This window comes from Podarcis filfolensis (assembly GCF_964270895.1).
Source record: "Podarcis filfolensis genome assembly, chromosome: 8".
NCBI lineage: Eukaryota > Metazoa > Chordata > Lepidosauria > Squamata > Lacertidae > Podarcis > Podarcis filfolensis.
In genome coordinates this window covers 29,083,796-29,099,700 of record NC_139611.1, presented here as the reverse complement: position 1 = coordinate 29,099,700, position 15,905 = coordinate 29,083,796, and the positions used below count along the sequence as shown (strand labels likewise).

At 41.4% G+C, this 15,905-nt stretch overlaps 2 protein-coding genes across 7 annotated transcripts in view; one reads left to right on the top strand and one right to left on the bottom strand.

Moving 5' to 3' along the window:
- Window positions 1-11,427, bottom strand: part of CEP89 (centrosomal protein 89) — a 53,542-nt gene extending 42,115 nt beyond the window's left edge. For both annotated transcript variants that reach the window (XM_083629086.1, XM_083629087.1), the window contains exons 1-8: window positions 11,242-11,427; window positions 8,658-8,764; window positions 6,816-6,977; window positions 6,132-6,330; window positions 3,565-3,658; window positions 2,560-2,588; window positions 1,999-2,053; window positions 390-599 (exon numbers count right to left, since the gene is read on the bottom strand). In XM_083629086.1, coding sequence (XP_083485212.1) covers window positions 390-599; window positions 1,999-2,053; window positions 2,560-2,588; window positions 3,565-3,658; window positions 6,132-6,330; window positions 6,816-6,977; window positions 8,658-8,764; window positions 11,242-11,280 — 895 coding nt within the window. In that variant the 5' untranslated portion in view covers window positions 11,281-11,427. The remainder of the gene's footprint in view (window positions 1-389; window positions 600-1,998; window positions 2,054-2,559; window positions 2,589-3,564; window positions 3,659-6,131; window positions 6,331-6,815; window positions 6,978-8,657; window positions 8,765-11,241) is intronic.
- FAAP24 (FA core complex associated protein 24) overlaps window positions 1-15,905 on the top strand; it is an 85,992-nt gene that overhangs the window by 65,170 nt on the left and 4,917 nt on the right. For 2 of the 5 annotated variants that reach the window (XR_014551781.1, XM_083629102.1), the window contains exons 2-4: window positions 13,957-14,092; window positions 14,401-14,540; window positions 15,209-15,361. Coding sequence is in view for 4 of the 5 variants with exons in the window: in XM_083629102.1 (XP_083485228.1) it covers window positions 13,957-14,092; window positions 14,401-14,540; window positions 15,209-15,361 (429 nt within the window). In the remaining variant the exon portion in view is untranslated. Of the gene's footprint in view, window positions 1-11,651; window positions 11,734-11,796; window positions 12,159-13,956; window positions 14,093-14,400; window positions 14,541-15,208; window positions 15,362-15,905 lie in introns of those variants that run through there. The other 3 variants (XM_083629104.1, XM_083629103.1, XM_083629105.1) reach the window with 3 other exon arrangements.

Below are 15,905 nucleotides of genomic sequence, written 5' to 3'. Positions count from 1 at the left end.
CGTCTGGTGCAGCTTCCGCAGCTTTTGATTGAGTGCAAGAAGCTCCTGCAGCCAATCGGAAGCTGCGCCTTGGCTTTCGAACAGTTCCAGGAGTCGAGCGGACTCCCGGAATGGATTAAGTTTGACAACCAAGGTACCACTGTACTTTGATACTGTGATATCATATACTTCATTTTAAACTTCAATAATTACTTAAATAATATACTATCTGAAAATCAAGTAAATTATATGTTGTCAGCCTTCAAAAGTTATTTCAATTTTGTGTTGGGATACATTAAATAACAACAAATGCAGAGGGAATAGTTCAAGACTATTCCAGGAGACAAAAAATGATAAGTACAGTATTATTCTCCCAAACACTTACATACAAACAACAGAGTCACTCCTACCTTCACTGCGTGAATTTGGTGCAGTTTCTTTAAATCTTCTATTTTCTTTTTCTAGTTTCTTAGTTTCTAACTGGAGTTTCTTCATTTGCTGCTTTGTTGCCTCAAGTTCAGAAAGCAGGGCCTTATTTGCATTGTTCAAATGCCAATTTTCTTCTTTCAGTTTCTGGAACTTTTCTCTAGGGAGGGCCATCGGTCCCTGCATTCTGCAGACTTAAATCGAAAAGAATACTCATTAGTCACACAAAAAACCTAAGCCACTCAAGCACAGGCTGCAGTCCTAAATTCATTTATACAGAAGGAGGCACCATGGAAATAAGAGCCATTCATTTCAAAGTGAATGCTGATTTACAAATTAAAGATCTCCCCAGATCATTATTATCCTAAACATTTCAGCTTCCATTTTGCTTACGACTGCAGGAGAAAAAAATCCCAAATATGTAGCTGTGTTTACTCTGAACAGTGTAATTTAAAAATAAAACACTCCAATAAACTATACAACTTGAACATAAAACCAAACACCAGTGAAAACAACATCGGAACAAACTAGTAGAGACCAAGATCTAAGAAGCACTCAAGCATGTTTTTGAAACTGGAAAGCCTAAAAGACCACAACAAAGGTGACAGCTGAGGGCATTCTACAACTGAAGCATCAGCTCTGAAAAAAACCTCCTCTTAGTAGTCATCTGCCTTACCCTCATCAGTGGAGATACCAAAAAAAAAGGAAGTCTGAAGGTGATTTTGAGTTTGGGACAGGTATATGTTTCAAAAGTACAGCACAAACATAAGAAAGTACATTAATATTTTTGAAACCTTTAGTCCAGTGAACTGAAGGCTAACAAAACATTAATTGTTGTAGAATTGTTTTCCTAGGGAAAAGCCATGTTTATTAAATTAAGTTTTTTAAAAAACTTAAGTCAGCCACAATCCTGCACCTCCTCTGATTATTTTAAAGTCACAACGAGGCTGGCCCTTCTGCAGTACTACTTCCCCCCATCCCACCAAAGCATACCTTGTAATTTGATGGGATATTACACAATGGGCTAGCATGAAGAATCAGGGGTTTTTGTCAGCAGAAAAAGCCCAAAGTGGAGATTTGCTTTCTATAAAATCAAGCTCTTCAGTTATCAGAAAACATGCCATGAAAGAAAAATTAATTTTTTTCTAAATTTAGAACTATCATGATTCCTGCTGGAAAATAAGTCATGAGAATTTCACATGAAGCAAGGTGTTATCCTTAGCTATAAAAATATATAGTAGAAGTTTGAACATAATATTAATGGTTTAGTGTTAAAAAGATAAGCCATAAATTGCCTTTGGCACATAATCTCCCCCACTTTCATGGCACAGCCATGAGGAGCTCGGAAGCTTCCTCTTCAGATTAACCACAGTTTTAGCATTATGTCCTAACCCAGAGAAACAATGGTTAATCTTAACCAGTTAGTGAAAACAAGCGAGCTTCATAAACTATGGTTTGTCTGGGATCAAGTGATAGGAAAGCTGCAGTTAATCTAAAGCAGCAGCAAAAGCTCCAAACTCCTCCTCGCAGCTTATAGAGAATCCAACACAACCCATTTATACCAACCTAAAACAACAACCCAGAGTTAAATACCTGGAGTCAGTGGAGGCTTTTCATTCAGGGTATTTTCAGTTATGCTTTTTTCTACCTAGCAGGGAAACAAAATAATTTGATCTCATTTCCTGTTAGAACCCTTCTATTCTTTTTTTAATAAAAACCGCAAGGACTGCAGAAAGAATAGAAAATAGACTAAACATTTAAAAACCAATTTCCTGCAGTTACAATTTCAATTTTATTAAACAGCAGCGGAAGAAAATTACAAGTAATAGACAGCATTTGGAAAGAAGAAAGATAACCTTGGCTTGTAAATTGTTATGCAAGAGTTATTCTTTAAACCTTCTTTAAACTTATCATTCTTTGTCGTTTTCTGGATATTTCCTGCCAAATTTAGTTGCATCCATATTGTCAGGGTAGGACTGCAAATGCCCAGATTCAAATATCCACTTGCCAGTGACCAACCCCCAGGCTGACCTAAACTGCAGTGTGGTTGTGAGGGAGGTAGAGCCAGGTATGCTGCCCCAAGGTAGGAGGAAAATAAATAGACAAGGCAGCAAGATCCTTAAACGCACTTAAGCATCTTGATATGAATCCTACCTGAAAACTCACTCCAGAGGGTTCAATTTCTGTAATACAAGACAGAAGGTAATAAAAATGAAGAAGTTCAAAACAGAAAAGGAGAACTACAGTTGATCAGATTTTTTAAAATTCTCATCACTGAATCACAAGATTCTACCATTTCCCTCTTTTCTAAATTGTTTTTTATTAAAGATTTTCTGGGGTTACAGACGTACAACCAACCTTTTTCATCATATTACCGTTTGGCTGAGAGATGCGAGACCTTTTGTATGCCTCATCCATCATTCTACTTGTCAAGTTAGAAACCAGACAAGGGCTCCACTTCTATTTTCAGGAGGGCTGGAGAAGAGGTAATTCATGGTGTAATATGGTTATGCCCCTTGGATACTGAGGTATCAAAGTAAGAGTTGAAAGCAGCCAAAATATGGAATGAGAGGGAATCTATTGCAGGGGGAGGAAAATGGAGTGCAGAGGAAGAGAGGGAATTGGCTTTATGGCTTACAGTAAGGATCCTGGAGGTGAGATGGTCTTAGGGTTCAGGAGATGACCCCTGGGATTTAAAAAGTCCCTTCACATACTATATGCAGGGATGTTTCAGAAGAAGCGGAAAGGAAACAGCACTGGATTTCCCTGTTTTTGTCCTGCGGTGGGTGTGTTGCCATTGCAGAGCTACAAAATGTGCAGGTTTGGGGTTAGTAGCCCATTAGAGTTATAAAGCACAGTAAGAGAAACCTGGGAGCAAGGCAGAGGGAGAATATTTAAGGAGGTGTCCTTTATCCCTTTCTGGCTCCTGAAACTCTCTTCACTCCATCCAACCAGAGTCCTGAACAGTACAAGGCTCCTCTTCTGAGTTGGATGGTACCCTGAACAGGCCCACTCCTCATACATGTGGGGAAATGCTACAGCATTTTGATGCAAGTCGCACTTGTTCAGTAATGCATTTGGAACATGAACTACCATGATAATATTTTTTTGAAGTGACGTTTCCTATCATGTCATCTCAAAGCAGAAAAGTGACATTACCTTCCACCTGAACATTTGGACGAATGAGGCAAGTAGGTTCACAGAGAAAAGAATCATCTTCACCATCAACACTAGAAGATACTGGGGGATTTTCCTAAGTAAAAATATTGCAATACAATTTATAAATCCACAGTCCATCTTATGCACAACCTGCATGTTTCCTACATGAACATATTCTACTCACTGAAATTACTATCAACCCTCACCAGCTACTTTTCTTTTTCACTCACATGGGGACAGTCTAGCGTTGCCTGAAACTACCACCATCTGGAAGGACCAGGATGCTTTCCCTAGTGAAGTGGGGACCCCTGACCCATTGGCTCGAAGCAGCCTGCAGCCAGATTTTATCCAGTCCTCTGGGAGCGGCTGAGAGGTAATAAGGCTTTGATGTTGCAAAGTCTACAGTTGAATATCCTTTCTCTACAAGAACATTGCCAATAAGAAGATCGAAGAGGGAAATGCCTCAGTAGAAGGGGAGATTCATGTTACTTGCAAGTATGCAAAAAGTTGTGTATGCATTTTACAACTGCACACAATAAATTTTCAAGGTTACCACTGCTTTCCGAAGTTTGAGGCTTCAAGCAGCTGGGAGGGAGGACTTGCAGTTTAGGTCTGCAAAGAAGTTATTCGTATTTTTCAGCTAGTGTTAAGGGGTTATTTTTGCCTTTGGCACAGTCAGAGCATATAAAAGTCATGGGAGGGCTCTTTTTAATAAGTAATGCCACCGGCAAAGTTGCACACGGGCTGCATTGCCTAGCATGGCTTCTGTCTCTTGCTCATGTTAGGACAAAACAGACACCAAGACCATATAAGTATGTAATGTGGTTAAAGCAATCCGAGTTGTTTATTTTTACTAACTGATGTAATCTATGTAAACTTGCAGATACGCTAATCATTTTGAAGAAATGGTACTTTGTCTGAATCTATCTGCCTAAAAACAATCTTTCTCCCATTTATCTTTCTGATAAATGGGAAGCTGTACATAGTATCAATGAAACCTAATCTCCACTCTGGCTAATCTCCACTAATCTGGCTTCCGCCCATGGTGCAGAACCCCCGACTGTCAAAACACATGTGCCTCACTAATGAAGGAGAACCTGTTTGTCACCTGAAATGCAATCCAGGGAGATGCAGGGCAACTGATGTTGAAATCATGTTCCACAGCGGGCCTCATTTGACAAGTCCGACTGCCTTCCCCATGAAAAAGGAGGAAAGCCTCTCCTAAGATGCCACCTGCAGTTCTTAACAAGTACTTGTCATAAAAATATGTGTCAGTATGCTGCTCATTTTAACTAGGTGACCCTTTTTAGTTAATCTGATTAATCCACTGACCCAGGCCAAGGGAAGCCCTTATCCATTTCATATAAATAAAGCATGGGAAATTGTAGCAGGAAACAGTATGAGACCCAGCCTTGCTGAGCTGAATTATATCACTTCAGGATGCAGGGCGGGGGACACTACTTCAGATCAAAATCTCTATGTGCATAAGGAGGCACCCTGTCAGAGATAAGGCCATCCTAGAACCTTCTGCTCTGCCCTGTTAGCTTTCTGCATTCAGGGAAGCATCTAGTTGCCACCTGCACTTTGAAGTGGGAGAGAGTCAGAAGGGTTGAGTCACAATCTTTTTCTGAACATGTCACTCATCCTTTAGTGTGCACTCCTGAACTTAATCTCAAAGTCTTCTTATTTATTGCTGTGGGACTAATGTGCAGTGAAAGATTTCAAAACTGTTGGCCTTTCTGCTTTTCTCTGCCTCACCTAAGGACATTTTCTGCCTCCTTACACAAACACTGTTTTCTTGAAAGTTTCCCCTCCCCACCCCTTTTTCTTTCCACTCCAATGCTTTTCCATCCATTAAATTTTTAATTTCATTTGGTACAACACTCTAACCTGCTGTAACGATAGACAGTTAAGCGGTTTGCTCCCTCAGATGCAACCAATACAAACTGACACCACAAAGGAGGGGAAAATCAATGGGAATCTGAGGCAGAGACTTTTATTGATATTGTTTTATGAACCATAGCGCCTGTCTCCTTACTGTGGCATCACAGCTTTCATTATTTTGTAGAAATGGTCTTGCCAGACTAGTTTCAAAAATAGCTTTTACAACCAAGTAAAACAATGAGTGCTGAGCAGATATTTCAACCGGTCTGGCTGCAAAAGTGAACAGCTTCCTGGAGTTTGAATACCAAGTATGATGCACAGTCTGCTCATAAATTCTGCTGCTAAAAACTCCATTACACTTAGCCTCCCAAGATCATTTGGGAACTATTTAATGAAGGAATAGCTCCAGGCATCCATACAAAGGGCTGCTTCAGCCACAATACCATTTTTAATTACCAACAAGTTGGTACCAACAATTGGAAACTGTCTAGCTTTAAGTGAAAGATAGACAGCTGGGATCAGGAAACACATACAGTGCAAAGGAAAATGGCATCACTGTCAATTATACATGTAACAATAAAGGAACTGATAACAACATAACATTTGCAAATGTGATTAAAAGAATTTATTATTTTTACAACTGTATTCAGAGAGCTGGCAGAAGCAGACACTCCAATGCTTACCTGTTTAATTTTGTGTGGAATAGCATAGCCAGCCTCGCTGCTAATGTTTATTTTTTTATCAATAACCTGATAGTTTGGATCTGGTTCCTTTTCTGTGTCTGAAGGGTACGTATCCATGTCCTCATCCTCACAACAACTGCCTGATACTTCCAAAGACTGCCCAATGCTCCTGTCATCACCATTGGTCTTCCAGTTGTGACTGCAGGCAGAAAATGCATTAAGGGATATGAGTCACATACCCTCTCAAGTCTCCAAACCCTTGGGGTCCCTTCCTATTCTACAATTCTATGATTTCATGAGTCCTGGGTATGTGTGATTTCCATACCCGTCTTCTCATGTCCTGAAGATCAAAAGCATCTGATTTGGATTTTAAATTACCCACAATTCCATAAGATGTCCCAACTGTAAACAAACTCATTTGTTTAAACTATGGTTTCAGATCCTAGCTTGTTCTCAAACCATAGCTTAAACAAATCACAAATGGAAAACAGATGCTTTCTATTTTCTTCCTCGGAAAGCAAGAGAGATAGAGGAGAGGGTGAGAATCCAACACTCACAGGCACATTCATGTTTCTTATTATGTCTGCAGTGGACTATAAAATCTTGGACTCTTTAACCAGAGGAAATAAAAGTTCTATTACAACTTTTCCAACAGTTCTCATCAATACATGCATTATATCCTACCGCATTCGCAGCTCAGTGACCGTGGCATATGGCTCAATGTAATTTTCTTGATCTTGCAAGTAACTGGCATCACTCTCAGAAAGAGATCGTTGACGTGGCTGAGGGATGGCAATGGTCCGTCCAGTTAGGGTTGTCACAAGAATAGCTGCGGCCAGAGCGGATCTGGAAAATAAAAATAAATACATACTGAAGTGTTTACAATGGCTTAGAACATTTTATCTCATTTCTGACAGGAATAACCTAAATGTTATTGCGTATAAGCAACAGAAGCTGCAAAACAAAGATGGTGGCATGGGCAAACTGCCACCTTTCCTTTCCATTTTTGGTAACATACCTTGAATCATTAGGAACTTAAAATGTAAAGCCCTATTTTGCAATCAGATGTCGACCGAATTAAGTCTTCAAGGTAATATCATGTGCCTCCCTCTTATCAACTATGGGAAGAAAGGAGCCTTGCACATACTGGATAGTCTTTTCAACAAGCTATGCTCGTGCATCTGCGGGGCACTAAATCACAGGATCAGGCCATCTCCTCACCTTTCTTTCTTTCTTTCTTTCCTTACCTTGAAGAACAAAATGTGAACAAAACGAATTTCTTAAGCATTTTCTGGACTGTACCTCTTCACCCTGCAGGCAGGATGCTGTGTATCTGAATACTGGCTCACAATTTTCTTTGTGAAGGAAAGGATTGCTTTTTTATGTTGAAGAACATTCAAGCATGAAACCTGTGTCTGAAGGATTACAGTCCAAGAAAGCTCCACCACTTGATTCTCCTACATGCCTACTCAGAAATAAGTCTTACTGAACTCAACAGGACTTACTTTCAGCCCTGATTGTATAAATTTGCCAGAAGATGCTGCTGTGTTGTGAGCGTGATTTTGAAAAGGTAAAAAAGGGAGGAAGAAAGGTGAGATTAAAAAATAATCAGAAAGCAAAATGAAGAAACAGTGATTCTTTTAAAAGTCAAAACAAAAGGTTAATAATGTTTTTAAAGGATTGTATTTTACATTAGTCCATTTTTCTGGGCTAAAATAATTTAAAAAACAAAAGCATTTTATAACTCTTATTTGTCAGATAAACAATAATAATCTTTGTAAGTGATCTCTTGCAAACAGTGATGTTAAATGTAATTTTATATAGGGCTGCAACATGATTAAGAAATATTAACTTAGTCCCACAATTTATCAATTAAATTTGCATATAAAACAATATTTCTGAAGCAAGAAGCAAACTTTCTATGTTTTTAGCAAATGCACACGTGTATTTCTCATGTGTGTGAGAGAATATATATCTCCATTGATGGCCTGATTGATCAGCAGCACTTTTAGTCGATTATTTTTAATCACTTAATCCAACTGTAATCTGCACAGTCCCCTCACACATTCTTTGAATGAGTGAGGGGTGTTGTTTGACCCCTTCTAATGTAATAGAAAACAAAGCTGCAGCCTTTATTACAGTATTAGGGAATGATCTTCAACCATTTCCACTGTGATCAATACAAACACACCAGTGTAATGTATACGTCAACTAGTTCTTGCAAAGGAAGGAAGGAGAGTAAAAAAAAAGTCATATATTTGTGCTGCTAATTGGACTGTTCTGATTGTTGCTTTTTTGTCACTCAGCAGATTTTTTTTAGCCATGCTCATTACCAATTTAAAATTAATTTATAATTAACATGTTCAAATGGTTAATGACTTCAAAACTGCAACCCTACATATTATTGGAATGTATTAGGTTTATGTTACAGCTGCAAGCAAGAGAGAGGCATGCATTTTAAATATATATCTATATATATTCTATGCAATGACTGGTAATCAAGAGATGAAAAACATTAAGACCTACCTGGGCCTTTCTGGAGAAGGGTTTGGACTACGAGGGGGAGGGGTGCGGGGGACGGCAGCTTTAGGTGCTATGGTAGCTGCAGGGATCAGGCCATGAGCTATATGTTTCTAGACAATTTAAAATAAAGTTAGTTGGCAATGACTGACCAAACACAATGGAGAAACACAAAACTAAGTATGCACAATGACTCGAAACAACACAAAAGGGGAGAGCAATTACATGCAAATTAATGTACCGGTATGTATTGGATCCAGGGCCATAGCACTAAAGAACAGGAATACTCAATATTGCAGCATGGCAACTGAACAATGAAAGTACAAAACACATGTATTTGGAACAAATGTTGCAGTCCTGCCTGTATTTACTTGGAAGAAAGTTCCTTTGAAAACAGTGGTACTTAACTGCTAAGTAAATATGCAAAGAATTGCACTATTAGGTGTCATTAATTTCATACTTTTAAGTATGTGCATAGAATCCAAAGAAGACTCTGTGCACCTAGTTATATATATAATTTTACTTCGTTTTAAAAGAGAATACTACTATGCTATATTACAAACTGGTTTGAAACTCCTCTTGGGAAACTGCTGTGAAAAGAAAACAAGCCTGAAATCTTCTGGGGTGAGCAAAACTGGCTCGAGAGTTCCTTAGATCCTTAGAGACAGAGACTTGACATGTTTCATATGAAATATTTAACCACTTGAAAGCCATGCTGCTGAGTACAGCTACTGGCTATAACTGGGTTTTTTTCAGGATAGCAACCAAAGCTTTCATTTATTGAAAGGAGGCAGCCACTTCTAACTAGCAGGGTAGTGAGCTATTGCCATTTCTATTTTTAAAGGCTATTTTTAAAGGATATTCTGTTCCCTGTCCCCGCTCCCATAAAACTGCAATATTGTACAGCCTTACACATCCATCAAATACTTCTAAGTATGCACAAGAATAGGGCTCACTTGCATGTTAAGATAAACCCTAGTTATTGCTACTGTATTATATTTATTACCCACCCTTCACCAGAAGCAATATAAAATACAGTATTAAAAGCAACTTAAAACAAATTGCAGTCACTACTAGGTTGTGTCTTAGAATGCTATATCTCAAAAGTCAAACATCTGGGTAAAGTGTTGTGTCTTTAGTATACCATGAAAGTTGTGCCATGAAGGTGCCAGACATACCTCTGTGGGGAGGAAATTTGACAGTTTATGGGCTGCCACTGATAATGTGCTCTCCTCGGTTACACACAACCCTGAACCTCTGAGTGTGATGGAACTACCAAAATGAGCCCCTCTTAACACCTGAGAGGGTCTGCACCTTAGTGGTCTTTTAGATATTTGGGTCCTATATTGTTTGGGGCTTTTAAACACTAGCATGAGAACCTTAAACTGGGCTGGAAACAAGCTAGCAACCAGTGTAGCTGTTTTAAAACAGGAGTTATACGAGTTCTAAACAGGACCCCATCCAGTAATTTGGCCACTCCATTTTGGAACAGTTTAAGTTTCTGAGTTGTTTTCAAGGGCAACCCCATGTAGAGCACATTGTATTAAGGCAGACTGGAAGATATCAGAACATGGACTACAGTGGTGACACAACAGGACAATTTCCATGGCCCTCCTAATAGTATACTGTGAACATACTGGTATTGCCCACTCTGCTTCCCACAGCTAACATGCAACAGAAATAAACCCACAATTCCTGGCAACTGATGCAATACTGGTCAAATATTCAAAAAGTTGCAATTAATGCCACAAAGCAGTTATCAGTGGTGTGTACTTTGAAACCTGCGTTGCTAGCTTCTTATGTTGGGTTGCTTATTGTTATAGATCTGGGGGAATCCCCCTGGCCTAAACCCTAGGAATGAATAAATATTATGATTTTGTAACAACATTTTAAAAATAAAAACATTGATTATTTTTTTCAGGTCACTGTTCATAGGAAGCATATTTATATGCATGGCTCTTCAGGCATGGTAAAGTTAACACCAAAAATGTTCAGTTGTATTTTGATCTTGGATGAAGAAGATTGAACAGGATGACTGTCCTGGAAATGCTGCAACAACAGTAACAGCTTGATACGGATGTCCACCCAGTGTGGGAAAGGAGCCATCCAACTTGCAGTATCGCTTTGCATACAGGAAGTCCCCCGGGGCCTCTCCAGTTAAAGCAGAACCTGAAGCAGCAAAGACTGGGAAATAACTTTGCCCGAGTCCCTGAAGCACCACCACAAGTCATAGTAGGCAAAGGCGGACGAGGTGGCTTCAATATGCATGACTCTACGTACAGAAACTTCATGCCTTAAAAAATTACACTATTCGCATGAGAACTTCCCTTTCTAGAGCAAAATGTCTTGTTTCTAGACTTAGGTTACTGGCATGTCCTGAAGACACAGAACAGGGACATTCCTAAGTGTGCAAGGCTTTCCTCATCTCTCCCCCTTCGGACAAGTTTTCCAGCGGGACGCCGAGAGTGGCAGTGGAAGAGCTTCTCGGTCGCCATGGCAACCGGCGCCCCTGACAAGACACAGGGGGGGAGGGGCGTGGTGGGGACTCCCCTTCCCCGAACCACCACCAGACCACGACCCGGATACTCACAAACGGGCCCCTCCGGCCGCTCCTGAAGCGAAGCGCCATGTATGCGGAAGAGGGTTGAGCAGCGTACGCAGAAAAGGACGGCGAGGGAGAGTCTTCGCCGCCGCTGCCACCGCCGCCTGGGAGCGGGGAGAAAGAAGCGATTCCGCCCGGGCAGCAGAGACGCTTCCCCTCTCGCAACCACGCCGGAACAAGCCACGCGGCAATTGGCCACGGCCTTCCTCTTCCACCAATCGCCGCTCGCTTTACTGCTTCCGCCTTCCCCTTAGCAACCGGGCAGCCGTTGAAGGAGAAGCCCCGCCCACTCCTTCGTTCGTCGCTCGCTCGCGCGCATCTTTTCGTTTTGTGTTTTGACCGGGGGGAGGAAGGGCGGAGCTTTGAGTTGCGATTGGCTGGTTGGCCCGGTGTCCGTCGCGCGCGCGCTGCTCAAAGCTGGGGTGCGTCTGTCTGTCTGTCTGTCTCTCTCTCTCTGGAAGCGGAGCTGGCGGGGATTGGGTGGGTTTTGTCGGGAGGGGAAGGGGGGTTCTTTAACCTCCACCCACCCTCTTTTATTGCAGGATAGTGGCCTTTGCAGAAAGCAACCTCTAAGGAGCACTAGGTGCTAGTGAGGGGGAAGGAAAGGCAAACTGGACCAGGAAAGGAGGCAGAAGCCGGAAAAGCACAGGCAGGGAGGCGGCAGCAGCTGAGGCTCCCCTGCTTCCTGGCTTCGCATAGGCATCTGGTTGGCCCTTGCAACCGTAAGGAAGCCAGGCTGCATGGCCTGGTGCTGCAGTTTCCTGCCTTCTTCCTAACGTGTGGCTGTTGTGGGTGGGCGCCTGTATTTTCAGCCCTGCGTGTGGCGTGATCTCTCTCCTGCCTTAAAGCGAGGGTCTCCCAACCAGGGCTGGATGTAGGTTTGATGAGGCCCTAAGCTACTGAAGGTAATGTCGCTGTTTTTTTTTGTGTTGAATATATAGGTAAAGGTAAAGGGACCCCTGACCATTAGGTCCAGTTGTGACTGACTCTGGGGTTGCGGCGCTCATCTCGCTTTATTGGCCGAGGGAGTCAGCATACAGCTTCCGGGTCATGTGGCCAGCATGACTAAGCCACTTCTGGCGAACTAGAGCAGCTCACGGAAACGCCGTTTACCTTCCTGCCAGAGTGGTACCTATTTATCTACTTGCACTTTGATGTGCTTTTGAACTGCTAGGTTGGCAGGAGCAGGGACCGAGCAACAGGAGCTCACCCCGTTATGGGGATTCGAACCGCTGACGTTCTGATCAGCAAGCCTTAGGCTCTGTGGTTTAACCCACAGCACCACCAACGTCCCTGTTGAATATATGCTATAGGGTAATTTATGGACCTAATAGGTATCTAAAGCCATTTGCACATAACAAAAAGCTAGCAGGCGGGGCCCGTTATTTACATCATAGGAGCCTACACAACACAAAACACTGTTGCTGTATTAGGTTTTATTTTATTTCTTTTTTATCTTATATTTTGGAAATGTACATCCAGGTTTTTTTTGCTTTAAATTTTTTTGGGACCCCCATTGATTAGCTTATATGTAAATTCGGCACTGCTCCCAACCTTTACTGGACAACCCGGGTGCACATTTTGAAAGATGGCAGCATGGTACAGAGGGGATGGGAGAGGAGAATAGTCACAGGACAGCTGCCATGAGGTATGTGGCCTAACAACACAGGCACCATACAAAATTGGAGAAAGCGCAATCATGGTGAAGCTTTTCATATACCGTATTTTTTGCCCTATAGGACGCACTTTTTCCCCTCCAAAAATGAAGGGGAAATGTGTGTGCGTCCTATGGGGCGAATGCAGGCTTTCGCTGAAGCCTGGAGAGCGAGAGGGGTCGGTGCGCACCGACCCCTCTCGCTCTCCAGGCTTCAGGAAGCTATCTGCAAGCCGTGGGAGAGCTGCGCGACTTCGCACAGCTCTCCCACGGCTTGTGGAGAGCTGCCTGCACCCCGAAGCCTGGGGGCGCGCTGAGCTCAGCGCCCCCCAGGCTTCAGGCTTTGCGCAGCTCTCCCACGGCTTGTGGAGAGCTTTCTGAAGCTTGGAGAGCGAGAGGGGTCGGTCCGATTTTAAACTCGGGCTTCCCCCGCCCCAGCACCATGCCTGGGGGGGAAATATTTTTTTTTCCTTTATTTCCCCCCAAAAAAACTAGGTGCGCCCTATGGGCCGAAAAATACGGTAGCTATATATTTTTAAAACTGCTTGACCTGATGAATTTCTGGCTAGAAAATAAGAAAGTGTATTGGAGGGAGCTGAAAAGCAGCAGTTCTTGAGAAATAACACGCATACCAATTGCACCTCTGACTTCTCTCATAAGCAGGCAGGGACAGCTAGGTTTCCTACTCTCACAAAAATCAACTAGAAGGGTACCTGCACGTTTTGCTTTGTAACTTTCTGTGGGGCAGAGGGAAGGGGCTAGATACTATTTTTTAAAAAGAAAACAACGTCTGGAACCTCTTCTTGGTGGTGCCAATAAATGCCATTGTAGGCACTTGGGTTGGTTACCCCTGGTTTACACATTCCTATTTTTTGTGTCCAAAATTGTGCTATGCAGGGCTTTACAAATGGAGTATATACCAGAAAAAAATAAAAACCTCTGACAGATGATTTGTTTATTAACCCAATAGCCCAGTGCACATATGCAATGCTTCTGCATCTCATGAATAATACCTTGTTGCCTTGTTTTTCCTGTGTGTTTTATGACAGGTGTTTACAAAACGAAGGAGGTCAGTGATGGCACATGAAGGCACTCCTGTCCGACTAGGAGCCGTTAGTGTCCCTTATGGGCATGTGATTGGCCATGAAAAATGGAAAGGCTCTCTGGTTGCTCAGGGGATACAAGGTAAATGTGTCGATAGAAAACAGAACATTTGTGAAAATGTAAATAAAATACAAGATCTGGATAGGGAGTTAGAATATAATACTTTAAGCCAGATTTTTAAAGTCAGTTTTGATCTTTTGTAAAGTGCACTTGCCATGAGAGGCTGTAGCCTTAAATATAAGTGGGAGTAAGTTTTATTGAAATTAATGGAACTTTTTATAAATAAATATTAATATTGGATAGGTAGACAAGGTTTCACCCGAATTCATATTTGATGCTCTGTTATAGTTATCCTGTTACTAAAATCTTCTTGTGTCTCTTATTTCAAGGGAAAGTTAAACTAATTCTAGAAGATGGCCTGGGAGTCGTAGACTTCCATCTTTCAAACAGATCCTGTGTCCTTTATATTTCTGAAGCAGACCTGGTTGCAGGAAATGGCTTCAAAAGGAGACTTGTTCGCTTTAGAAACGTAAGTGCTGCCTGAAATAGCTGGTGTTCGCCTGACTCCCCATTTATAGAACTTCCATCAGCAAGAATGTCAGGGCAATTTTAACACAGTTCAAGGATAGAGACCTCTCTTCTACTCAGCGCACACTGATGGTACTATATCTGATGCTAAATATCGCTAGAAAACAACCCTTTCATGCAGTTTTATCTTTATCTGTCTTGTTTCAGAAAACTTGCAGTTCTTCCTGCCCCCTGGATTTGCTATCTTCATTTTCTGTTTTAGTTTTATTCTCACCTTTTTAAAACTGGATGATTCACATATTATTCCAGGAAATGCTTTATCTGTTTGATTTCTTCATAACCCGAGATAACTGGTTAGCCACTGTTAGAAACAAGATACTGAGTGTGACACAGTGGTCATTGACGGTGTTGGGTGTATCAGGCTGCTGTTAAAGGTGCAGGAGCAGAACTAGAACAGAAGTGGCAGCCATCATCTTTTAAATAAGTTCAACCTTTAGGCTGATAAATAAAAGCTTGTCTGTCCCCCCCAGGTCCCCTACTGAGCAAAGATGAACATGAACAGAAGCAGAGACTTGATTGGAAACTGAACATACAGATCAAAGCACATTTCCACGTCACTTTTGATACCACTAATAGCTTTGTTCCATCTCATTCTTATTTCTGTTTAAGGCTTGCAATCTCCAAGGAATTGTTATAGTTGAAAAAACCCAGATAAGCGGTCAATATTTTCCAGCAGTGCAAAAATTTGTTGTCCTGGAACTTGGGATGACGTTACTTCCAGTGGCAAGCCAAGAAGAAGCAGCACAGCTTATTATCCAGCTGGTAAGTCCCTTCAGGAGCTGTTTCTACTGCCAAATGAGTGGAATTGTGCACATGTCAGACATATTACATTGGACATGCGTAGCAAATGGGGAATGAAATAAAGAGGGAACAGATAATTAAACAATTGTTTTTTTTTTTTTTTTTTTTTTTTTTTTTGCTAATACAAAACCAGTCAAGTTTTTATTAGGTTAAAGTTAAACAGAGTGTTGTGCCTCAAGTACTTGGCTCTGCAGAGACATAGAAAAATATTTCCTATGATGGCAGCAAAATCAACAAAAGATGAAAAATATAAACTTGACAGAAAGCTTATTGAAGTAAACAGAGATCACATATATACTGTGACATTTAGGATCCAATTGAATACTGAGAAGTTATTGCAGGGGTAGCCAACGTGGTACCCTCTGTTTTTTTTTTTTTTTTAAATAATATTTATTAAAATTTTTCAAAAATACAAAAAATATCACTTTACGGGACTCCCCCCTTCCCCCACCCCTACCATATTCCCCTTTCATATTGTTGGCCAAACAAGTTCCCCATTCAAATT